This window comes from Ammospiza caudacuta, chromosome 4 (genome assembly GCF_027887145.1).
Source record: "Ammospiza caudacuta isolate bAmmCau1 chromosome 4, bAmmCau1.pri, whole genome shotgun sequence".
NCBI classification, from domain to species: Eukaryota; Metazoa; Chordata; class Aves; order Passeriformes; family Passerellidae; genus Ammospiza; species Ammospiza caudacuta.
Window position 1 is genome coordinate 50,085,474 of NC_080596.1, and position 25,268 is coordinate 50,110,741.

Below are 25,268 nucleotides of genomic sequence, written 5' to 3' on the forward strand. Positions count from 1 at the left end.
TCATGCAGAATTTAAAGTGGAGTTTGTAGTCTCTAGCAGTGCTAAGTGCTTCCCTCAAGTTAGTGTTTCTTCTAAAAGGAGAGGCACACTGCAACAAAAATAACTTTTCAGCTGTTCAGAGTTAGTCCTGGAACATCTGGAAACTTGCTGAGCTACTTCAACTCACACAGAAAAACCATTTAGGGTCTTTTCTTACTAGATGGGCTAATCTTGTTTGAGGTTAGTGAGATGAACTGGTTTATAGGGCATCCAGCAAGAACTGAATTACCCAGAGTAGCATGGAGAAAGGGGAATCTTGTTGGAATGAGTTATCAAGTCAAGTTCAGCCTTGCATTCATGAAACAGAGAAGGTAGAGCAAAACATGTAAGTTACCCATATTACCCATTTTCAGTACAGTTACTGGAAATAATTGAAATCATAATTTAATTGAACTAAACTTTTAAATGTACTGGTGCAAATTAGGGGTGGGTCACACGTTTTTTTGATTCACATGTGGAAGGAGTAACCTGTGTTTTTGGTAGTGTGGGAATGGTGAGGTCTTCAGCTGACTCAGCATGTTCTATAGGGATACCTGACTGCTGTGATAGCAGGGGCAAACCTTGTCCTCCTTCCAAAGACAACACTTCTGAATGCAAGAATTACAATGCAAGTTCAAGGATGTACCTTTGAACCAACCCATTGTAAAGAGAGAGAGAAGAAAGATTTTTAAACCAATGACGATACTAGTATTGTTGGAAATTACAGTTTTAGTGACTACTGCAAACCAAAGAAAGTTTATACTGAGAAATCAGTGTAAAATGAGAAAAGTGGTAGATAAGCATACACTGAAAAAACTGTGTATCCATGTATAAATTAACATTATCAAAAAACTTATTTTCTAGGGATCTCTCTCCTGACTTCTCAGAATTGTTTTAAAAATGCTAGTCAAATGGCAGATTAAATCCACCTTGGTGGTAAGTATTTGCCTTCATAATGTCTCTCATAAAAGAATTGACTAGGCAATAATTAAGCATAGAGCAGGAAATAATGCATTATATCCAGTAATATTTTTATGTAAAATTTTATGAAGAGAGACTTGGATGGAATTTAGACCTCTGTATGTAAATAAACCTGGTGGCTGTTGCTGCTGCAATAAGGACTTGACTGTTTGACTTGAGTTGTGCCTCTGTATGTGCCCAGAACTGACCTGGCTTTGGCCGGGCTGTGTAGATCTCTGCCCAAACATGACTGAGATCCAGAAAGTTGTTTTGCTGGAATACACTGAAAGAAAAACCCTGCAAATGTAATACGGACCATAAAGTACTTACACAACCACAAAATGAAGTAGTGGCTAGTAGGATTTCACAGAATGACAGTTACGATACGGCATTTGTCTCTTAGCATGTCATGCATGTCATTGTTCCCTGCATTTTTTCTGTGTTTTCTGTGGGTTACTGGACATAACAGACTCCTTGCCAAGTAAATTGCCCAGTACCTTGACCCAGGGTAAATGCTGGTTAAGGAATTAAGAGTTGTATTTTCCCCATCAGCCCTGCCTAACCAAAAAGTTCTCCTGTGGCTTCTACTGTTTGGTTAATTGCAGAGGACTAACTTGTTAGAAAGACCATGGAGATGGCAATTGGAAATGAGGGGATGAAATTTCAACTGTACATGTTTTCTTTGATGAGTTAAAGTAGGCATCAATTCTGTGTACTTTATTTCAATTAAGACTGTTCATTGTGGCATGTCAGTGAACCAATATATATAGGCAGAGGTCATATTTTTTATTTGGCTAACTGACGTCACCACTAAAAGCTCATAGTAAAGGGTTATGATGGAAACTCACCTTGCTTTAGTGTAAATGACTGAAGGTGACTATATTAAAGGGAAGCAAGCATGTACTCATCTGGGTAACCTACACTTAAGTATGTCATTTCATGCTACCTGACAGAATCTATTTGCATGTTAATTTCATAGAAAGTTCATGAAACCAACCTGTTGTATGGCTGATGGATCAGTATACACCTGTGTTCTGTTGAGGTCTTGCATTTCTTCCTGCTTACAAAGCCTTTCAAACAGTAACTTTTTGCCTTCTGTTACTGTGTGCACTCTCTCTGTTAATAGTTTTTGGAAGTGGAGTATGGTGTTTTCAGAAGCATTTTTCTTAAGTGGAACAGGTGACACCTCTGTGGACAAAAGCAAAGTACGTGGTTAGAGTGCACAAGTCAATGAACTACTGACACTGAAGTTTAGCACATGCTGGATTTTCCTAAAGCTGTTCTTCTGATCTGCTTTTTGGCAGGCATTGCCTGGTGTTGTATAAGGGATCATTGTATAATGGAGAGTAGGAATGCAGCAGACCCTATAAAAATCACTTATATCTCACACTTTCAGTTTTGCCTAGCTACAGCCCTCTCCAAGAGGTACTTACATAATAGGCAATAAATGAAAGTCTATTCAATCACACAGAGTAATTAATACAGAGTTAGTACAGTTTGTAGTGGTGAACTAAACAGGTTGAATTAAAAAACATAATGTTCAGATCATTTCTCATCATCTGTAGATATCATTTTAGTATTAAAAATAGTGGTGAGCTTCTTAAAACTAAGATTTTGTTCCTCATTGTTTGATTTTATTTAGGGCCTGTCAGTTTTGCAGGAAGAAAAATAAGCTGCTGCCTTCCCCATATCAGATCACATGCCACATATTTCTGTCCTTCTCATGATTTTTCTCTCTCCATGGTTCTCTATTCTATCTTGTCTTTGACACAGCTGTCTTAACCTGTTTTCTTATGTACAACACATTAGACATGTTTACAGACACAGTAGTGTAATATGAGGAAATCACATCCATGACTGCCTGTCCCTACTTTCCCTTAAGCAACATAATTGAGACCTCTTGTTTTTTAAATAGTATATTTTCTTTGCATATGATTCTTATAAATCAAGTAAGTTTTTCCTGATGTTTACCTCATTTATACCAGGGATGAGGACTGAAATATATAAATAAATTGCAATTTTCCTTAGGCCTACATTTTTATCAGAACTCTTCTTTTGCCAGTTGTTGTGGGTGAGAGGAGAATGTTCATTTGGAGCTTAGTGTTAAGTGCTAGGATTATGTTTTTTAACTATTTGAATACTGGATATAAGAATCTGTCATCCAATTCAACATCAGTGTAGAGATGCTTTTAAAAGTCAGGGGCTCTTACCATCATTCCATGTTTTTCTCTTGGTACTCAAAGATCCTGTGTTTGCTGTAGCATCTCCCACTGAAACTTAGAAGAGAAGAACAAGGTGACTAAGCCTTTTGTCGAGACTCTCAAGGCACAGTCAGTCACACACCAAAAGGTTTTATATTACAAAAGCAAATACCCTAGGACAAGACACATTTATTTCACAGATGCCTCAAGCACATTAATAATTGAAGCTTCTTTTCTGAAAGATTATTGCTTTACTGGCCACTGCATCAGCACTCACAGATTACACAGTCCTTTTCCATCATGCTAAAATGTAAATCAGCCAGGTTGGTTGTTGGTGTTGACATATCCCATTCATGGAGAGTATAAACAAGCAGCAATATATTCAGTTTCTGTATTTGGAAGAAAATACATGTATTGAGGATGTGATCTAGCACAAGACTGAGGCAGGGGAGAACAGTCATCCCACAGCTTTATGGCTGTCATTCTAGCTGCAAGTAATGCACTACTGGGTGGTGCCCTTGGATAGCACATTAGGGCTCTGATTCATGACTGACTGAGGACAGCTGGCTTGAGCCTGGTTCCACCAGTTTCTGCTCAAGCCGTCCACCTGGCCTTTGCTGCAGAAATGGTTCAACTCCTCAACTAACATTTGTGCTGTTGCAAACTATTTAACTCATTGAGAACAATCACAACTAGTTCTGCTTTACCTTAAGTCACTGAACCCTAAGTTGCAGAGTTTCAGATATTTCTTCTATGAGAGCCCTTAATCTGCCTGGAGCAGGGGCAGGTGCCCCTGAGGTCTGAAGCAGCTGGCCAGTCACAAGAACCCTTAGAGCAGACATAAATTAGCTGTGTGGTTCCTAGATCAGAGGATTTTTGATATGAAGATAGAGGCAGACTCTGTTGTGAAAACTGAATCTGCTTTAGCAAAATTAATACAATTATTACAAGCGCTCAAATAATCACTGTCCTGGATTTTTCTCTCTCTCCACTGCAGTGTGTATTGAATTAATGTACTTTGGGGTTTTTGGAGTCCTCGAACTTAGCTTGATTGCTACGGATTTCTGCAGTTCCAAACAGTATGAGCTTGCAGCTGTCTATCCATCAGACTTTAAGTGCCTGCTGTATGACCTCTAAAACCTGCCATGTGTTCTAGAACCATTTCACTGTGTGTCACTTAGGCTTTCAAAAGCAGATTCTCCAATAACACTGAACACTTCAGTGCTTTCACTTTTTGCTAATATTCTCACTTCTACCTGTCTCCACAGACCACTTGAGTTTCCTGAGTGTTCGCTATGTGACCATGCAGATAGAGCTTCCCCAGTTATTTTCCCCTCCATTTCTGGCCACACATTTCACACCTACAGCATGGCTCAAACAGGCGATTTCAGAAAGTTCACTTGAAACACTTTTTCTCATCACTGAAGTTTTTAGTACCTGATAGGAGACTTGAGCTTTCACATCCCCAGCCTGAGGTTCCCAGAGGCTGCCTTCTTAAGATAGAGTCAACTTCATCATAAAATCTCATTTTTCTCCTGGGATTTCCAAGATGCTCATTTTCTTTCTGCAGTGCACGGTATTCATATTTTAGGTTCTTGTACTTTGTGCGACATTGTTTCCAGTCTCTGTCTATACCACGTTTCATTAATCTTCTGGCAATTTCCTCAAATATTTCTTTATTTCTTGTGGCCCCTTCAAGCATTTGTTGTATCTTTTCATCTGACCATATGTTTATCAGAGCCCTAACTTCATTATCACTCCAGTGTTTTCCTGCTCCAGTATCATTAACTGTAATAACTTTAAAGTGATTTTGTGCTTCTTCCAAGGGAATGTGATTGTCTGAAAATATAAATAAAAAAAACTTAGCTGTAAATGCTATAATGCTATAATGCATGCTAAATATACATATATGAAAGCATAATTGCAACTGATAATCAGTTAATGATTAATATTTTATATATTTTAATCTTTTATATATTTATATTTTTTATATTTTATAATTTTAATATCCATACACAATTATTTTCTCTTAAGTATGCAAAATATGTAGCAAGTGGAATCTCTTGTTTCTCCAAGGCATCTAAAATTCAACATTTTGTCGCTATAATTGTGCCACTGTTGTGAAATTAAAGACATATATCCAAATGTTACATGTAGAAAAGCAGTAATCATGAAGCTTTACAGATCTCAGCATTGGTGAGAAGTGTGATTTCAGATTAAAATGGCAGTGTGCAAATGAAAAGGCTGCTTGGGATTCAACAGAAGAAGAAAAATCTTCAGACTTGAAAATAATCAGAAGTAGGCAGATGCTGCTCATTAGATTATGTATAGAAGGCAAAGTTGAACTACAGTATTAATACAAATTTTGCTCATGAAAGGGAAAGATCTATGAAACAAATTTTTAAGTTAACTAATAAAGCTAGAATGGAATCAGAAGCAGAAAAGTAGAGCTGTGTTTACAGTAGAGATGTGATTGCTCCAGCTTTGGTACTGAAAATAGAATGTGATTTATTTCATAATAAATGCATGAAAATTATTACTCACCTGTCCCAACCATCTGTTTTGCTACTGGCGTACAAGATCTGTCTTCTGAGGTAGTGCTTATAGAATCATCATCTATAGAAATTTTAAATAGACTTGGATTTAGACAAATAAATTGCTATTATTATTGTCATCCTCTGTAGGAAACACCTCTTTCCACCTTAAAGTGTCCTAAGCCCTCAGTCTAACCCATTAGTTATAGACTTGAAGAATCACAGAATCATGGAATCATTTAGGATGGAAGCACTAATCATTTAGGATGGAGTTAACATTGCCAAGTCCACCAATAAGCCATGTCCTAAGTGCCACATCTACATGTCATTTAAATCCCTCCAGGGACAGTGACTCCACCACTGCTCAAGTCCAAGGTGACAGTTCTGCTGAGCTCCCTCCTTACTTCACCAAGAACTGAAAACACTGCCATTTTGTGATTGCTATTGCCAAGAGGCTCCAGCCACCCCCAGTCCTCTATTCACAAACACCAGGTGCAGTGGGTACCTCCCCTCGCTGGCTCCTTCACCAGCTGTGTCAGGAGTTGTCAGCCACACACTCCAGGAACCTTCCTAGGCTGTGTCCTTTGCTCTGTTGTATTTCCAGCAGACTTCTGGTCAGCTGAAGTCCCCCTCAGGGGCCAGTGACTGTGAGATTTCTCCCAGCTGCTTGTGAAATATTTCAGCTGCCTCTTTGCCCGGGTTGTGTGGTCAAACACAGACTCCCACCAGGATACCTGCCTTGTTGCCTTCTCCTGATTCTTACCCATACGTCCTCAACCCTATTTGTCACCATCATGAGCTCTAGACAATCAAAACACTCTCTAACCTACAGAGTACCCCACAGTCTCTCCTCTCTTGCCTCTCCCTTCTGCAATTTATAGCCATCCATTGCAGCACTCCAGCTGTGCAAGTCAACCCTCTGTGTCTTCAAGATGGAAACTGATACAGTTTTCCTGCTACACAATGGCTTCCAGCTTGTCCTGTTTGTTGCCCATGCTGTCTGCACTGGTGTGGATGAACCACAGCTGGGCTTTTGGGGGTGAAAAGCTCTAATTTCTATATGGCCATTCTCAGATGCTCCTGTGGTTTCTAACACATCAGTAACCCCTGTATGTCTTTGCTGATCTCCATTCCCTGACTACTAAGATAGCAGATCAAAGGACCTCTCTAGAACACCACCCCTCCCACCCATCAAACATTGGCATGTTGCCCCCAGGCTCTCTAGTTAAAGTCTGGTGTTATCTCTTCGCACCTGCAAATTTAGTTTAAAGCTCTTTCAATGAGTTCTGCTAACTTCTGTGTTAAGATCCTTTTCCTCCCTTTGAGATAGGTGCCAACAAGTCTGGTGTCTGGAACCATGACTGAAAATTCCAGTATTTTCCCAGTGTCAACAAGCTTGGAGACAGATAGTGATCTGCTGGTTCTTCCTGGTTTTTTCCCACATCATTCATTGCAACTGGAAGAAGAGAATGCTACTTGCTCTCGATCCTTCAACCACTTGTTCTAATGCCCTGAAGTCTCTTTTTATTTGCAACTTCATTGTTGCCTGCTGAGAAATTATTGAAATTATCTATGAACATCAAAACCCTGCTTTGCTGATTCTGTGTTCATTTGCTCATGCTTGAACTATTCTGAGGCCGAAAGTTCACTTTTGTGTGGACTTACATTTTGGGTTGGGAGGAAGAGAAAGATTAGTTCTGATTGTTTGCTAGGGGATGTCATAGACTAATTATGTTCAATACCAGTTTTAGTAAAGAGTAGAAATAAATGTTTCTTTTATGTTTTGAACAGCTGAGTGCTTACTTAGGCTCTGTCAGAAATAAAGATTCTTTGTAAATAAGCATGTTCATTTGATGTGCTTTCTATAATGGTAGTTGCCAATATATGCACAAACTAGTACTTGGAATTCATATTTGCTCTATAATTTGTTTTCTCTTCAGTCATTTGGCAAACACTTGTTTTTCACAAGCTGTGTGCAAGCATATATTTTGTACCTGTGGAAAACTTGGAAATCATACTTTCATCAGCATGTGTATGTGATTTACTTGGGATACTAGAAAAAAAGTGTGTTTTCTCATAAACAGGCACCCTATAACTTTTGAGAAAACTCTTGCATCTTCCTTAACACTTGCAGCTGTTGGAAATGGGCTAAAAGAGAGCTGTAGGTCTACTCATAGGCTCCTGAGAGATTCCTTTTTTTCAAACCCTTAACCAACCTCCCCATGGCTTCCATTTCTGTGCTCATTCTGACAACCATACTGGCTCTCTGGTCTCTTCCTGTCTTTGGCAGTGGCGCTGGTGTAGTGCTGACTTGCATGATCCCTGTGTTCAGTTGGGTATTACATGATAGGGAGTTTCTGTGTATTAGGCAATCAGTTGAGCTGCATGACATTTTATTCTTCACTCTGCATTCATGTGACCTTGCTGTGTCTCAACTTTCAGGGTCACAGATTTACTTTATCCTCAGTGTCACCTGTGTTCCTGTGTGTCATTGTTATGATGGCATTGCTCTGATGTTGTCCTCAGTGTCACAGTCACTACAGTTGTCTTTCACGATCAAGATCAGCCAATGCAAACAGTTGTAAAGGGTGTCTAACATAGGATGTCTCAACATCCAAACTACAGATAACATAATTGTTGAAAAGGGAGCTCTTGCTTGGAATATGCCTGATGCATACAATAGAAATATTCTTATGGTAGAAACTTTCAGTGTCAAAGGCCAAAGAATTGCTGTTCACACAATCACTAAAATTGGGGGTTTTTCTATTAACTTCTGCATACAAACAGCATTACTGTAACGAATATTTTGATCCAGAGTGTCAGGCCGCTCTATTTCAATGCTATCTTTATTTCCTCTGATGTCTTTTTTTTTATTATCATCTATAGTCTTATGCTCATTTATTCCAGAATATTAGTATCCCTACTGTGTTCTAATGTTAAATTTTAACATTTTAAACAAATCTTCTCCTGATCACTTATCATTGAATATATGACTTCTACATATTGCTGAGGTGCTGATTTCAGTTTTATATTTAAAATAGTTCAGAATATATTTATGGAAATTGCTTGCTAGTAAATCATCTGATACTAAATGCAGTCATTAAGTAGTTTGAAAATACAGACAATGTATAAAATGTTCTGAGTTTCTGAGACAGCCATTTACCTTTCCATTTTATCCTCTCTAGCAACTGTGTAAGAGAAACCATAGTTGTGTCACAATCAATTTCAGACTAATCATACTCATCATAAAAAGGAGCATGTTGTCTGGGAAAATAAGATTTTGTTATAATTATGGGAAGGGGAAATAAGTGTTCATACATTTCTGTACTATGAAATCAAACAAAACCCATAATTTATCATAACCTAGAGGTAGAACAAGTGTAATTTGCTGGAATAACATATGAACCTTTGGAATCTGCAATGCCAGTAAAGTAGAATGTCCTGTTAAAAATATTATGACAAAGTCCTGACCTACCTATATCAATTGTCTCCTTCTTTATTTGTGTAGCTTCCAGAGCTGCTGGGGTGGAGTTGGCTAAGTCCCCCTCATCTTCAAGGATTTCTGTAAAAAATAATAATTTACAGAGTTCTTATTAACTAAACATGTCTTGAGTGATGTCTTGAGAATCAACTACTCAGAATGCTGCTGCTAACTTCTGTTAAAGATTTCCTCTCTTAATACATTAAAGCTGCCATTTATCTGCTGTAATAGGCTTAAGAAAAGAGTGTTCCTGCTTATAAAGTAAGTCCAGAACATCACCTAACAGCTGCAGTAGATAAGTTTATGGGTTACGTGTGCAAACTCTTAAGTTATTTTAACCTGGATCAGGATTTGTAGAATGGTTCACTGATGGTGGGTGTAAGATATCTAGTTACTGATAAATGTGCTTGCAGCAGAACAGGCAAGACAGTGACTTGCATAAAGGGTGCAATATTTACTGAAATTATTGAAAGACTTCCAAGTGACTGATGCAAAGAGTGTTTGAATTAGCCTCAAAAAGGAGCAAGGGACCCTGACACATCACGGTGCTGTGCTTAGACAATTGATCTGTAAGGCTGCTTGCGTGATGGAGACAATGTACTAAAGCCTGTCCTGAGAGCATCTCTGCTGCTGCAGTTTGCAGGGGTTTACATCATACAGCTGGGTGACAGAGGTGTCCCTGGGCTCCCCTCCATGGGGAGGAGATCTCCACTCCTCTGCCATTGGCCCACTGGTGTTAAGGGAAAATTCCACCCCTCTGCCCTAGGACAGAGGTATGGGCAGGTGGATGATGCAACTGGTCTTGCTGATCCTCGCTTCCCAGTGAGGACACTGCTCTACAGAGATTACACGGTGAAGGCCACATCATGGATCAATGACAGCAGTTTTCTGGCTCCCAGCCTGTTCTCAGTCCAGTCAAGAATATTGCCCCTAAACATTGAGCAATGAAGTTTAATCTAGAGCCATTTTATTAAAAATTACCCCCAGATCAATACAGCTTTGTTTGCATCAGATGTTCTTTATGATGAGACTAGCATCACATATCACATGCTTTTTTTCTTCTTTTTTTTTTTTTTTTTTTTTTTTTTTGTGAGCCAAGAATGTGGGTAGGGAGCCTGGCTTGTTTTCTAAGGCACCTTTCAGAGTTTTGGAGGGAGGGCACAAAAAGAGTAAGACTGAGCCAAACAGAACAAGCCATCAACAGTTTTTGGCATGGATAAAACACAGTGGCTCCGTCTGAATTGTCAGTGAAGCTATAGACAGTTGCCAGCAAATATGCTTAATCTCTACTTTGTGTTTAGGCACTGCTCACAAGGCCACCCGAGCAATGCTGTCACAGTCTTTCCTTTCACTCACTCAGACTGATACAAGCTCTGTTCTCTTTTGGCACTCTGTCAGCATCACTAATTATCTTGTTTTCTGGCTCATGAGGCAAGATTAGTAATTTGTCTCCTAATCCTTACTCTCATGTGTGTCTTGAATAATTTAAAAGGGAATTGGGATATGTTAAAACTAGGGAAAATTTTTAGTGTGTGGCTTATGTTTACACTCCAGCAACTTGCAAAGTTGCTGCTGTGTCATACAGATCTATGAGAGTGGATGCAGAAAACTGTGGATACACAGTTATGAGTTTATGTCTGCAGCCCAAATATGCCTAGGCTAAGGCAGTGAATAATCAAGAACTTTTGGGTTTGCACTTCTCTGGAACAATGCCTAACACTAGCCTGGGGCACATGTATGTAAACATTATCTTTTGACTTTATATCTGTACATTTTAAAATTCCTTGCACACAGCAGCAAGTGTTCAAGCCAGTGTTAAGTGCCTGAGTATGTACCAACTTAAAATCTTAACTTTAAACAACAAGTTTTTTAAAAACCCTTGCTTAGGAATGTATCTTTGAAGTGTCACTACATCAAATTTGTTCTGAGAGGGACATATAGTAAAGTGTAGGGAGTATCAAAAATCCTAAGAAAATAAAGACAAGGAAAGGAATTTGTTTGACATAAAAATACTTGTAGGTATTTTTAAGAACATTAGGCTAGTGGTATTTCTTAGAAACCTGTTTTCATCTCCACTGTTGTTCCCTAGCACTTCAAATTTAATCAAACCTATACATACACTCTGTGGTCATACTACTAAGTCTGACACACGTGCAATGTACATGGAGTTTGGATTGACAAGACTGCATAGATGGAAGTAATTGGTGTCAGAACAGATTTGTTACTTTTAGTAACAACTAAAAGTGATTCCACGAAATTGAAAACATCAGTGAAAATGAATAATAAGGTTTTATTTGCAGATCGATTCAATGTGGGGTATGTTTTACCAAAAGAGAGCAAGCTGCAGTGTCCCTAGCCTGTCACAGGACGCTTTAGCTGAAAACCCAGGGCTGGAGACTGTTGTGGTCCTTCTGCTCCCCCATCTGGGCAGTGCTGACAGCGGCGTCAGGAACCAGGACAGGCTGTGCAAGGAGCTGGGAGAGTTTATTTACATTAATGGGCATTCTCAGGTGGGCATTTGCTGCTCTTTGAGTAACAAATTCATATGGGCAGAGGAGATAAACAATACCGTGGCACATCAAATAACTAATTGCTGTCCTGAAATTGGTGTATTTGTCTTTTCACTAACACCACCTTAGTATTTTTCTTACTAGAGTATGGCAAACCCAAATGGGCTGTTAATAAAGACTGGCAGTGGTGACAGTGTTACTGTGGCTCCTAACTCAGATTCACCTGTAAGATCATGAGAAGCACGTTCACTCTGAAGCAGCTCCTGCATCTTCTGTGCATTTACACAGCTGCAGTTGCCAGAAGGCAATGCCTGCCCAGGCTAACTCATACATATGTGTATGTATATGGGCAAGTGCATATACAGCTCTGGCTGCAGAGTACATTAACTGATAAGGAAGATACCCAGATATGAGTTTAACAGAATTTCTGAGTTCTCATTTGTGCCAAATTGAGGTTTTCTACAATTTTTTTTTTCAAGGCACACAATACCTATAAATTTAATAATTCCATGCCTGTTGAGAAACACTTTTCTACAAAAGTTCTGTTGAATATGCAGTTTTTTAAAAAAGTGACATTCTAAATGCCAATGATTGTGAGACATTACTCATATCAAACAACCAATGTAATGTATCAGTGCCTTTTCACTATTTATCAGTGTGTATATTTATGAGTACGGAGCTACATACAATCTCTTTACTTAACAGTTTCTCACTTCAAAATTACTTGGACTGTCTAGGAAAAGCATGTACCACAATTAGTGAACAAAGAGTCTCCATGATGTTGTAACATAAAAAATGTGCATCTTTTCTCTGTTTTATGCAATACCATTTATGCAATACTATTTATGTCACCATTAATAAAATTAAAGACTAGGTGTGTTTTACCATCTGCAAAAAAAGTATTTGAGTGTGTATTGTTTGTTTTGGAATGAGGGAAAGAATTTTGCAAACTGAACTCTTTTGTTGGTTTTGCCTTGGAGTGTGGTTTTGCATTCCCCCACAGAAGTTTGAAAAATAGTCTTAAGAGTGGAAATGCTGAGCCACAGACACTTTTGAACCACTTACTATTTTAATTTTTCCCCACAAAATCATACTTCATTTACAATGATCCAGTAACAAAGAAACTATGAAATTAAAATACACATATTTGAAAAGGGAGATGGTAACCAAGGTAAACTACAGATATCTTTACACCTACACTTATCTTAAATGATAGAAATTTGTACTCAGGATTTTACTAGCTATTAATTTTAAATAGCTTGTTTGGAAGAGTGCAGTCCAACTTACAATTTTACGTAGCACCAGTAAGTTGAAAACTGCCAGACAACAGTTAAGGAGCACTGCTGAATCACTGCATTATTACAATGTCTTACTACTGTCCATGTGTGTGTAGTAATTGTACTTGTCAATGGGTAGAAATTGAATTAAATATATTTTTAAGCAGTCGTAACTGGATCCCACAAAATGCTGTTTATTTCTTTCATATTTGTCTCTCTGAAAATGAGGTCCCTATAGGCAATGCACTTTTCATGACAACCTCTTTTTCTCCATGGAATGCATCAAGTGCCCATGGTGAGCTGGTAAAAGGTCGCTTATTTTTTAGTAAATTTAAATTTAATAATGTAATTGCTATTGAATGAAAAAAGCAAAAAATGTTAATCTCTGGTATACCTTAAATTACAATCATCTCTTTACTTACTTGTCATATTTGTTTCTTTGGTTATATGCAGAGCTGCCCGACTCTCTGGAGTAGTGTTTACAGTAACATCATCTGTCAGAAGATTTTTAATTTGACATTAAAATCTTACAAGTTTACATTAGACCATTTAAAATTCTGTAAGACTACTCCTTAATGCTTAATTTAGACCATGTTCTGCCTCACACTACTGAAAGAGAACATGAGGTGCTCTGTTGTGGAAAATAAAACTTGTCGGCCTGAGAGACTTTCAGTGTCTCCAGCTGAATGTTAAACTTCTGCTTCCCCTGAAATTTGTTTTCAGATGTAAACCATAATATTTCTTTGTGAAGAACAGAGCATATGACCTTGATATTCAGTGAGACTCCTTAATGAAGTTTTCATCCCCTGACATGAGCATTTACACAATTATATCCTGATCACGTATTGTGAAAAAGAGATGCTGCATTAGTTCATGCCCAGGAGACTGAAAAATTCCAATCCTTAGGAATAACATAGTTTAAGTAAATGTACTGTAATGCAGTAGGACATTGTACTCAACTTCCTTAAACTTGTTTCTTCTCTACATTCTGCGTCACAAGTCTCTGAAATGATTACTTACAGGGCTGATTTTATCAAATTTAGCACGTCATTGTAGATGTGTGCGCAGGTACGGGATGGTTATCTCTATGGCATTATCTCTTGCTTTTAAGTTTTTTAGGTCTCTGAATTTTCTACCAGTAATTACATTTGGGCTTATTTTAGAAATTATTTTAATTTACTAAATTTAGGTATTTATATAAAATAGAAGACTTTTCAGATTACCTGAATCAGAAACTTTCTTTATATCTGCAACCTGTAGGTCTTCTGACGTATTACTAACAGAGTCCTCTTCACCTGTGTCTCCAGGCATTTCTGTGTAAATAATGCTAAATTAATTATGGCACTGAATTTCTATACTTTATAAGAACACCTGTGATGTATCAAATTAAAAAGTCCATCCAGCCTCAGATGCTCTTTACTTTAGCAGGCAAAGTAGATGCATTAGCAAAACATGTAGAAATGGCAACTGAAGAGTGAATCTTCCCCCAAAATGTTCTCACAGTTTTCAGCCAGACTGTCTTTGTGTAATATTTTTCTTGACTTCTCCCATTACTTTATTAACTTCTAGTCTTACATTTGGCCAACATAGTGTCATCCCCTCATCTCAACTAAAAGTTTAATGTTTAATTCTGTTCTTAAACAACAAGCATGTTTCTGGTTGTACATACCAATAAAAGTGTTTTAACTTTTGGGTAGTGTAGGTTCATCAGTCTACTCTAATTCTGCACTGATCATCCATTACCATTGTCAATAACCACCCAAAACCAAAGGCAGACTCTGCCAGCATTCTTAGTGCTGTTCCTTTTGCTATTTTCACTATTGTCTCACCTGTTTGGAAGTCTTGCTCCAAAGCCCAATCAAACTGAGTTATTTGGGACCATAAGAGAAAGACAATTTAGATGTTAATTTTTTTAACCAATGTCTGTTACTACAGATTTCTTTTGCTCAATGTCTTAATTTTTCCAGTAACATAGTCTGACTATCTCTCTGATCCATTTCTGTTGTCTAAACTGGAAACAGTGTCTTCTGACATGACTGACTGGAATTGTCTCTCTGTATCATTTTATCCTATGTTTTAATATTTTTTTTCCCTCTTTTTGCTTCTCAGTTCTATTAAAAAAGTACAGGGAAATCACTCAATCTGAAATATTACCTTATAACAAAAGACAAAACTACTGGACAAAATAGTACATTTCTATTTAGTGTTTTTCCACACCAGCCAATTGGTTAATCTCTCTGTTTGTGCTTTTTGAGGTTTTTTTTTTTTAAGATCTCTCTAGTGCTGGAAAACTAAAAATGTTAAATGATATGTGGGTAGTTGAAGTACTTACCTACGGAATCCTTTTCTGATTTTGCTTCTGTCCATTCTGGAGGCCTCTCACTTTCATCATTATCTGATTTACTTGTTTGTTCCATTGTGCAGTGCCCCAGAATAGCATCCAGTTCATTAAAAAATTTCATACTTTTACTCGTACTCCCTGAGTCTTGGGCACTTTTTACACTCTTGTATTCATGTTTCAGATTTTTGTATTTTGTCCTGCACTGCTTCCAGTCCCTGTCAATTCCAAACTTTTGCAGTCTAGCAGCAACCTGCTCAAATATTCTTTTATTTCTCACTGTCCCCTCCAGTTGTTGCTGGATATTTTTGTCTGACCATATGCGTATCAAAGCTCTGACTTCATTGACAGTCCAGTGTTTTCCTCCTTCATTTGCCACTGTAGGAATGAAAGCCGCTGCTTTGGAAGCCTCTACTGCTGACGCTGGATTACCTGCATTGTGTGGGGCAGGGGAGAGACAGACATTTGTTACCTGCATTGGGTGGCTGGGGTGGGGAAAGGACAGAGAGAATGGGAGTGCAGGACGCTGTTTAAAGACAGAGCAGAGGTGACATTAAAATCAAGCTATTGGTTATTAATTTGTCAGCATTTTTGTTAATTCTGATATAATTTTTGCTTTCACTTGAAGACAGATACTAAGATAGCACATGTACATTTAATTAATCTAAGAGGAACATTTTTTTCCTCTGTGTCCTGATACACTAAATTTTTACCTGTAAGACCTTTGGGAACATCTGATGAGATGCTTTGTCCTTCAGACATTAGAGAGGAGAAGAGAACTGTTGGGAAGATGGGATGTGCTGCATGAGCACAATGATAAATTGGCCCCAAGTCACTGACACTAGCATCCAGACTTAACACTCTGCATTCATGCCATACCTTAGTTTTTACACACGTGGAGGGATTTAACCTGGGTAAGGATCTAAAGAATCTGATCCTTCTTTCTTAACAAAGCACCCAAGTTGTGGGGAGCAGAGGAATGGAGACTTTTGCTTAAGTAAAACATTTGTGGGCTAGAACCCAGTTCTCATGGCATAGAACCTGCACCTTTCTCAGGGCAGATCAATCAAAAATATTTGGGTTTTTTTTAGTAAAAATCAGTGTGAGTTGTCTTACTCTGCATAACTAAGATATTTTTCCATTTTCTCCAGTCTACGTTATTTTTGAACATTATGAGGCCACCCATGCAATAACTTAAAACACTGAAATATTATATATTTTAGTTTTTTAATGTTTCCATGTTTCTATTTATGAATTTTCTTTAAGACTTTGTTTTGGTTATAAGATTAGTTTGGAAAGGGTTTTCTCATGCATTTTCTCTTTGAAAAAATAACTAAAAAACCCCAAATGAACAAACCCAAAACTATTTCCAGGGCATGATCACATGAAGCAGCATGAAAATGCACTGTAACTGACAGGTTTTTACAGTCATACTGCAGTGATGCCTTTGTCAGTGTCCTTTTCTGGAAGAGCAAACCAGATGATGGGGGTTTGATACTTTATAGCCACTGAGATGTGTGTGATGGCAATAGTATCGGACCCTTGATTGTGCACAGAGCTTCAGTGGAGCACATTTATAACAGCCTGTCTGGGGACAAACTTGTCCTAGATAAAGCCATTCCTTGCTAGTCTCCATAATTCATTCCAGTTGTCAATAAGTTGTTGTAACAGATATATTTGTTTTTCCTTATAGTCCTGGGTTAATCAGGACTAGGCAGTGTAGTTGAGAAGGGTAATTTTCAGGTGGCACATCAATTATGCTTTCTCCATTTCTTTCTGAGGGAGTGAAATAAAATGCTGATTTACTGGTGAATCAAACCATAGGAACTGCCACAGATGATAACTGCTGACATCAGATAGGCCAGAGAGGAAGGGCCTAGGGAAGATGACAAGAAGAGAGGATGAAGAGTGCAAGGAGGTGCTCTCTACACTTCCCAGTCAAAGCCATAGAGCACGGGGGCATCTGGGAGGAATGAAGGTTCTTTACTCTTTGTATAGGCTAGTATTTCTCACTAGTCATTTCCAGCTGAGCTCACTTTTGGTTGTGGATATTAGTTCAAATGAGTTCTGGTGACTTGGTGTATTGCTCGCTTATTCTGCTGTGTGCAAAGTGAGAAATGGTGTGTTGTTTGTTTCTCATTCCATGTAAAAAACATTTTGATTCAAAATATCCTGCCTACAAGAACTGCTTTGAAACAAAGTTGTTATGTGCAGTGCAAAAATTTTCCTAATATCTTAAAAGCATTTTAATTTGTTTTTAAAAAACATGTTTAAGCAGGATATACATTATTTTTTTTTATCTGAAAGATGCATTTATTCCATATTTAATCTTCTTATAATCTTCCTCAAACCTGAGAAATCTGCTGAAATAAAACTAAAATATTAGGCATTATAGATACAAAGGGTTCAACATTTTTCTTTCAGTGGTTTCTGAGATAGTGCCTGAATCTTACAGACTAGAGGAGGTACTGGGGGAGGGCATTCTAGTACTAGTACATACTTGAGCCCATGCAATTGAAGTTATTTTGCTGACTTTGTGAAAGCAGCTTCCTCAGAATTGAAGATTTTTCTGCTTGGCAGTGTGCTGAGCGCTGAGAAATAAAAACATGTTCCTGTAGAATTTGATCCAGACACTTTCTGCATGTTTTGTTCATATGCATGAAGTATTTTATATGTGCATAAATTCCATGTGACATTCAGGTCTCTTCCTTAATTTCTTTCTGTGCCAGGCAGGAGGAGTGTAATGTGTAACATTATAGCCACAGGCTTAGCCTGTGCCTTGTTTTCTTCCTAAATATGGCACCTTGCAGATTTTGTAATGGAAATTGTTGTAACTGTGCTGGAATGTATACTAAGGCATAGAGGGTATATAAAAAATAGAAAGAGCATGTAGGAAATTCAGGACAGCTGCTGTTCATCCAGGCAATGTATCAGCACAGTTGCTTCAATCTGCCTAAAATGTGTTTGTTTCTCCATTTCCTGTAGCTTCCCCTTGAAGGGGCTCACACCTAGGATGCTCTTCCTCTTTCTATCTTGCCATATTTATGCCCTTGCTTTTGTAACTTTGCTGAGCAAAACTACTAGAGTAGGACGTTTTCTAAATGAGTTCTGTGGTTGGACTAAAGCATTGCTGACCACTCCTTGCTTGGAGAGGTGATTTTGAAGTTATGCTGGAGACCACTGCAAGTCTGGATTGCTCTGCATCTCTCTCCGGGCTCAGACCACTCACCCATGCTGCTTGAACTATCCATGATTTAAGAAAATGAGCTAGGGAAAAGCCACAAGCTGACATGGGTACCTCTCTAGCATTTCCCATACTTTCCACTGGCATTTAACAAAATTACTGATGTTAATGCAGTTTATCATGATTAAGCTATAGCATGGGATGTGTTTTGCATGCAAATGGGGGTCATGCAGGTGTTACATCATATACAGTGGTCAGTGTCTAGTGATGCACAACACTGCTGAGTGCTCTGGCAAGGGGATGGTGCCAGAGTGTGGCTGCATTAAAGCTATACTGAAGAGAAACACAATGACAGTGCTTTCAAGCTATCAGGAAGTGCTCTGACACCCAGGCTGATTTTGAGTTTTTGATCTCTCTGTACCATCATACTATACCTAGTTGAACTGGTCTGGCATGAGATATAAAAAGTAGTGGGTCTCCTGGAGCATCCTCATCATCTTCTAAAGAAACTGGTATTTCACCTGGGAAGGAAAGAGTTTTTAGATGAAAAATAGGTATGGACTAAATTAGAAGTTTAAATTTAAATGTCCATACACTATGAGAAGATCTTTACCTTGAAATCTCGACACTTAAGCTGTAGTTAAATTTTAAATTAATTTAGCTGTCCCAATAAAGGGTACATGAGTTATAGGAGGCAAATCATTTTACATCTTGGATATGAAGCCTCTTTGAAATGCTTTTTAAAATTCTGGTTGAAACTGACTTGATTCTAGTGACTTGTATGCTCTTCTGACTCAGTATTCAGGGTAAATAATAATGTAAAGTAAGAGACATACAAATAAAGGCAGACTTTGCACACAGATTCATAAAATCACAAATCCATTTATGTAACAAAATTAAATTCCTAGAAGAGTGTGAAGAAAATCAGGATGTTCTGCAAAGAGCTCTGGAAATCAATGGAATTCATTAAGAGTATGGGGAAGGAACCCATATTCATTGTGACTTGACAGCAGGCATATTTGTAGCAGACAGGATTAAGTCTAGCCTTTTCCAGCATAGCTTTTCTACATTTGTTTAAAAGGGAACATTATAGCAATTGCTATGTAAGTATAAAAAGCAGCATATGTGTGTCAGGTTCAGAACCAGCTAGATTTTCACAGAGTACAGACTTGTAAGTTGTCCTGTGTGCTCTTTTCTGCATACCACGTTGACAGGAGGTTTGAAATGTTGCTTCCTTGTGCGGGAGCTGAGCTTCTGTGAGCTCCAGCCAGGCAGGGCACCCAGATCAAAGCTCGCAGCTCTGTGGTAGTTCGTCACGGGGCACAATAATGAGGTGTGGTTAAGATGCAATCTCCTACCCTGACGTCGCAAAGCTGCGTTTGAAACCATTATCCTAAACCCTCCTGACTTTCAGCAAGGCTCACTATGACTCATAGATGAGTGGCCTGATCTCTGACTGCTCCCAGCTGCCTGCCTGCCTTCCCTGGCAGGAGATGCTGCTTATACCCATAGTGACAGGACTGGCATTTCAGCTGCTTAAGAGCAGCAAAGCAAACCAGGGAGAGGAGAATAAATTCTCTCCTGGAAGGCTTCTGAGTGTGCCATAGGCGCTAGCATGCGCAAGGTTAATTACATTGTTACATTAAAAGAGAAACTTCTTTTATTTTTAGTAAGAACAGTTACCACAAAAAGATATTACTATACCACAAAAGCTACTCAAAAAAATTATTGCACACTTGTTTAAAAAAAAAACGATATAAAATACTGTCAATGACATGTTAAAAAGTGCAGACATGGAAAACCATGTATAAGTGGCACTTTCATGTCAGCATTTCTGAAAGATCTTCCTGCATTTTAGTAGCTGAGTTTTTTGCCAGTCATTGCTGATGCATTTCTGCTCAGCTATAATCTTTCTGCATTTGTTGAGGTAAAGTGAAGGTCAAGCAAGGTAACCAGTGCCTTAATATTTAAACATAAAGAAAGAAATATAAAAAGTGTAAATTACTTTAATAACTAGGCAAATATTTTTTAAAATAATGTATTTTGTTTTTTAATCCTTGATTTAACTTGATTAACAAAATGGGAAGGTCATTCATTTGAACTCTAATGTAAGATACCATTTTTCATAGTTCACCATCACTTCACATAGATTTTCTTGGTTGTTGATTAGTGCAATAAGACACAAACTGTACTTGAAGAGAAATGAACGCTTTGACTTGTATTATTTAAGCTACATCTCTGCCTCTGAAATGTGTTTTGGGAGGGCAGCATGAATGTCATGGCTTACATTTCTGCATGTGCTTATGCATAAAGTGTTATCTTTTCATGAACAAGCTGGGAAATGGTATGTGTTGCTGCCAGGTTTGTCCTGAGACACCCTTTTCAGATTTGATTAATATTTTCAGTAACAATTTCTTCAAATACACTTCAGATATACTTTCAAAAGAAAACTGATTCTACCACGTATGAAAAATCATCAGGGGAACACTACTGAAATACCATTCAGTCCTGCAAAAAAAGTAGTCTCTTTTCTTTCCTTCCTGTTGCTCCCCCTTCCTAGCAATCTCCCAGTAGCTGAGACAATGTAAAGACATGCTTTGCATCTTTACATTAAGCATGCATAAGAATGTTGAGACTGAGGCTAAGCAGAATGGTAAATATACAGTGAATTATTTGGGAACATTCCCTGTCCCCTGTCATGCTTTTTAAAAAGACAAGTCAGTATAGCAGCTGATTTCTTAAAATCAAATAAGATGTTAATGGGGGACACATATTATTAGTCACAGGTTTTAGTTTGCTGATAGCATTTTGTTTTTGCTACCAAAGCCATAACCTAGACATCCTTGATTCCTCCAGCCCCCTCAAAACGAGATGTCTTTGCCTCTCTTAAAAGAAGCGAGGGACCATTTTTCTCTGCTCTCCTGCAGCACACTGTGCTTGAAAGGGAGAAGCCGGGAGAGGGCCTGCAGTCGCTGCTGGGGCAGAGCAGGGGGCTCTTTGCTTGTGCAGGAATTGCCTTTCCCTCTGTGGGAGTGACACCGGCAGCTCTGTCCCTGCAGAAGGACTGGAGAGCATCAGCTGCAGAGCCACTGATGCCAGTTCTGCCGTGCAAGTGCTCTTCAAAGTACTGGGCTGGGCAGCACTGGACTCTGACTGCAGGTGGAATAGGACTGGGCCTCTAGTACAGTGTTAGTTGCTTGACTTGCATTCTTAAATAAGAAAGTTGATGATCTCACAGCTGTTCCCTCAGCCCCTTGTGGTGGATGTGTGCATGCATTCTGCATAGCTGCAGGACACATTTCTATCTTAGTGTGCTTTCGTTGCAGCTCGCATGTGGTTGTTGCAAAAATCTTTGCGTTTCAATTTTTGCAGTAGTGTTGCATTATTACAGTTAGCTGCATTTAATTTTTGTTTATCCATAAAACTTGTTTGCTTTTATTTTTCTGGAGATAGTATCAGAAGTGCTTGTGCAATCAAGAGATATATTTAATTATACCAGGTTTAAAACCAGACTGTCCTGGTGCTTCAAAACAAGGCATGTCTCACCCAGGGGTAATTATTTTTATAGATACTATAGTTTGGGATTCGCAACTGAAATTAACTTTTGCTGATTTAAATTTGCTAGAGGTCTAAAGCAGATGAGAATTAGGATTACCAGCTGCAAACTACATCCAAACACAGAGGATAATCTAATGGCAGATCCTTGGATGTAGGACACTATCCTGATTTCATGTAGTCTTCAAAGTGTATCAGCTTTTATTAGCCTCAGTTCTGCAAGTTTAAATTTAAAATTGATTGCAATTCACAGTGCAGAGAGCACATTATGACATTATAAAATTGCCGTTTTAATTTGAAGTGACTTTGACAGATTAGAGGCTTTTTGATAGTGATGACAAATTAAGGTCAAGCTTTTTTGTTAAGGTAAACAATGACAATGAAAAATGGCAATTTCTTTTCCTCAGATCTGTAAAGCAGCATTGTAGAGGGAGACGTGGAATGGTACAAGGACAAACTCAATGTCCAGCTCTTTTATATGCCTTTGACAATGATCCCTGGCAATAATGTTGAGTTTCTTGTTTTCTTAAAAAATACTCACAAAATTAATGTAAATTGCTACATACCATGGGAACAAATTAAGCTTTTAATTTCTCTTTTTAGTAATCTTATTTTGGTACTTTTAACTATCATTGAGGCTTGTGCTTCAGTGACATTTAGGATGTGACAAGGAGATTTGAGGGATGTCAAACAGCAGATTGACCCTAATGAAATGTTAAGCAGAGCTTAAATGCATATGCAGAGAAGGTTGAATAAAACAAGAGATGCAAATAATTTAGTAAAACCCACTTCAGAATAAAGCCAGCTCTATTCACTTGGTCTGCCGCAAAACAGGCTGATAAATATGATAATTTTTACTTTCACTGCTAAACTAGAGTTTTTAACGAGATTATCACACGTGTTTCTTGACTATTAATAAAACTCCTTATAAAATAATTTACCTTAAGTCATCACACCTAAATATCAAGCTGATATATATATGAGAAATAAGAATAAAAATCTAAATTTCACTTGTATCACAACAAATAACGATTTTTACAACACTCTGACAATTTCAACATCTTCTTTTTCTTTATGTTTGCATCTGAACTGGAGCTCTACAAAATCTGCTTCCAAAGTACTGTGAATGAAAGGCATAGGGGAGGAAAGCAGCTTATTTGAATTTAGCATTTTCACCCCGTGCAGGAGCCTGGACACTAGCAAGTACTCACCGAGGCTGCAATACAGGCAGTTAGTGTAATTTTGCTGGAATTACGCTGTATTTACAGACTTCGACACTGGTGGGTGCTAACATTTTATTCCCCTGCATGAGGCGTGCATCCAGTCACTTCTAACAGCGCTGCCGGGGCTGAGCAGCCTCCGCTCCAGCGCCAGCCAAGTCGGGCTTCGGTTTTGTTCCTTTTGGGTTTTAAGCAAAGAGAGAAAAATAGAAGCAAAAATATTTTTCTTTACCTTGCGTGCTGTCTGTTGTGGGGCTTGTGTTCAGCTGCGTCTCAGTCGCAGAACACCTGCCGTTTTCTTCTGCTGCTAATTGTGTGACAGGCTCATATCGCAATATGGCATCCAGATCATGGAAAAACTTCATGGTTTTAGTGACATCCCCAGAGTTGTGGGCATATTTAACCGTTCTGTATTCGTACTTGAGGTTTTTGTACTTTGCACGGCACTGTTTCCAGTCCCTGCACACTCCCAACTCCTGCAACCTTTTAGCAATGTAGATAAATATTCCTTTATTCCTCAGAGTGCCGTGCAGTTGCTTTCTGATATTTTTTTCTGACCAGACGCTTAACAAGGCTTTAACCTCCTCCTCAGTCCAATGCTTCCCTGCTCCACTCTCCATGTTGAAAGTGACCTGGAAATGATTCACTATTTCTAGCCAAGATTTTGTTTCCTAGGAAACCAGACGGCTGGTTGTCAGTAAGCTCCGCCGAGATGAAAGGATCTAGTTTTACTGGCTCAAGCTGCCTGAGGGGAGTAACTTGAGACGCTGCCAAATAAGCAGGCTCGCCGCTGGAGCCGGGCGAGGGAAGCGGCTCCGCCGGCGGGGAGGGGACACCTCGGCCGGGCCGGGCCGGGCCGGGCCGGGGCTCACTGCTGTGACTCCTCTTCGGGAGTCAGTGGGGGCACCAGGGTGTGAGAAAAGAAGCAAAAAGAGCCTGTTTCGTTCCTTTGAAAAAAACCAAACCCAACAAAACAAAGCAACGTCACACACACACCCCTTGTGGTGTGGGCTCTGCCGGGAGGCCCCGGGCAGCCCCTGCTCCCGAGGGGGCCCGGCCGCGGGACCGAGCCTTCCCCACAGAGGTCGCATTCGGGATCGTCCTGCCCCACATCTTCACATCTCTGTGCGCTGTTTGCCTCTGAATGCGGGCAGTAGAGACACGTTTTGCATATCGGTGATGTTTTAATAACAGCTCGCGTACTTCAAGTCTGGCTCAGCTGGTAAAGTGGTGCAGGCATTGTGGTAGTGACACTGAGATCCCATGCCTTTTGTCAGTGCTAAGTGAAAGATGTAATCCAACGCCTTGGCCAGGGCCTTCCTTGGGGTCTCTGCTTCTCTCTTCCTAGTGATTTAGTTACTATTTAAAGAGACCATGACAGTATTGAAATGGAAACTTCCTGTAATATTAACATTGCAATTATAAGTTGCTGAATGCAGTGCATCAACCCTTAAATCTTACTAACAGTCTTCATGTTTATAGATAGAACATCTTCCCGAGTTAAAGTAAATGGCTTTAAGAACATCCTCATCTCTGATTATTTTCTTTAGAGAACTGTGTCACTAACAGGGTAAATTTGTTCAGATGTGTGGGAAGTTTGGTTTTGCTTTCTGTAAGCAAGCATTCTTCAAAATTTTTGCTTTACATCCAACTGGGATTAGTAACAAATGAAGGGATTTTATGAACTGGAGAAAATTGATAATGAGCATGTCAGTTGGAGATTATCATACATTCTATTGATTTTTGTGCCCAATTCTATTGTTCTTGTAATAACTAATTCCATTGACTTCAACTGAGTTAAGTCCAGTGCACAAATAGGACATTAATTGTCTTTCCCTTTATAAGAAAAATATCTCTCCTGTTCAGACATTAGTATATATGAGAGTGGGCAGGAGCTCACCCATCCACCAAAGTCCTGATGAGTATTACAGGCACGGGCAGGCACATAGCAGCAGTTTTGTTATAGGCAACGCTGCCTTATTTCAGGAAG

The 25,268-nt window shown here is 38.9% G+C and overlaps 2 protein-coding genes across 3 annotated transcripts in view; one reads left to right on the forward strand and one right to left on the reverse strand.

The window, feature by feature from the left end:
* On the reverse strand, positions 1-23,898 carry LOC131556479 (uncharacterized). The gene is given in 11 exon segments (XM_058803045.1): positions 1-33; positions 35-88; positions 1,976-2,166; positions 3,189-3,254; positions 4,617-5,018; positions 5,724-5,795; positions 9,189-9,275; positions 14,205-14,294; positions 15,314-15,751; positions 18,938-19,024; positions 23,511-23,898. Coding segments are annotated over 11 exon segments (1,908 nt in total).
* Positions 1-25,268, forward strand: part of PPAT (phosphoribosyl pyrophosphate amidotransferase) — a 43,283-nt gene that overhangs the window by 6,956 nt on the left and 11,059 nt on the right. The window contains exon 1 of one of the 2 annotated variants that reach the window (XM_058803048.1): positions 903-954. The exons of the other annotated variant lie outside the window; for it this stretch is intronic. The gene's annotated coding sequence lies outside the window, so the exon portion shown is untranslated. Of the gene's footprint in view, positions 1-902; positions 955-25,268 lie in introns of those variants that run through there. 2 annotated transcript variants of the gene reach the window in all.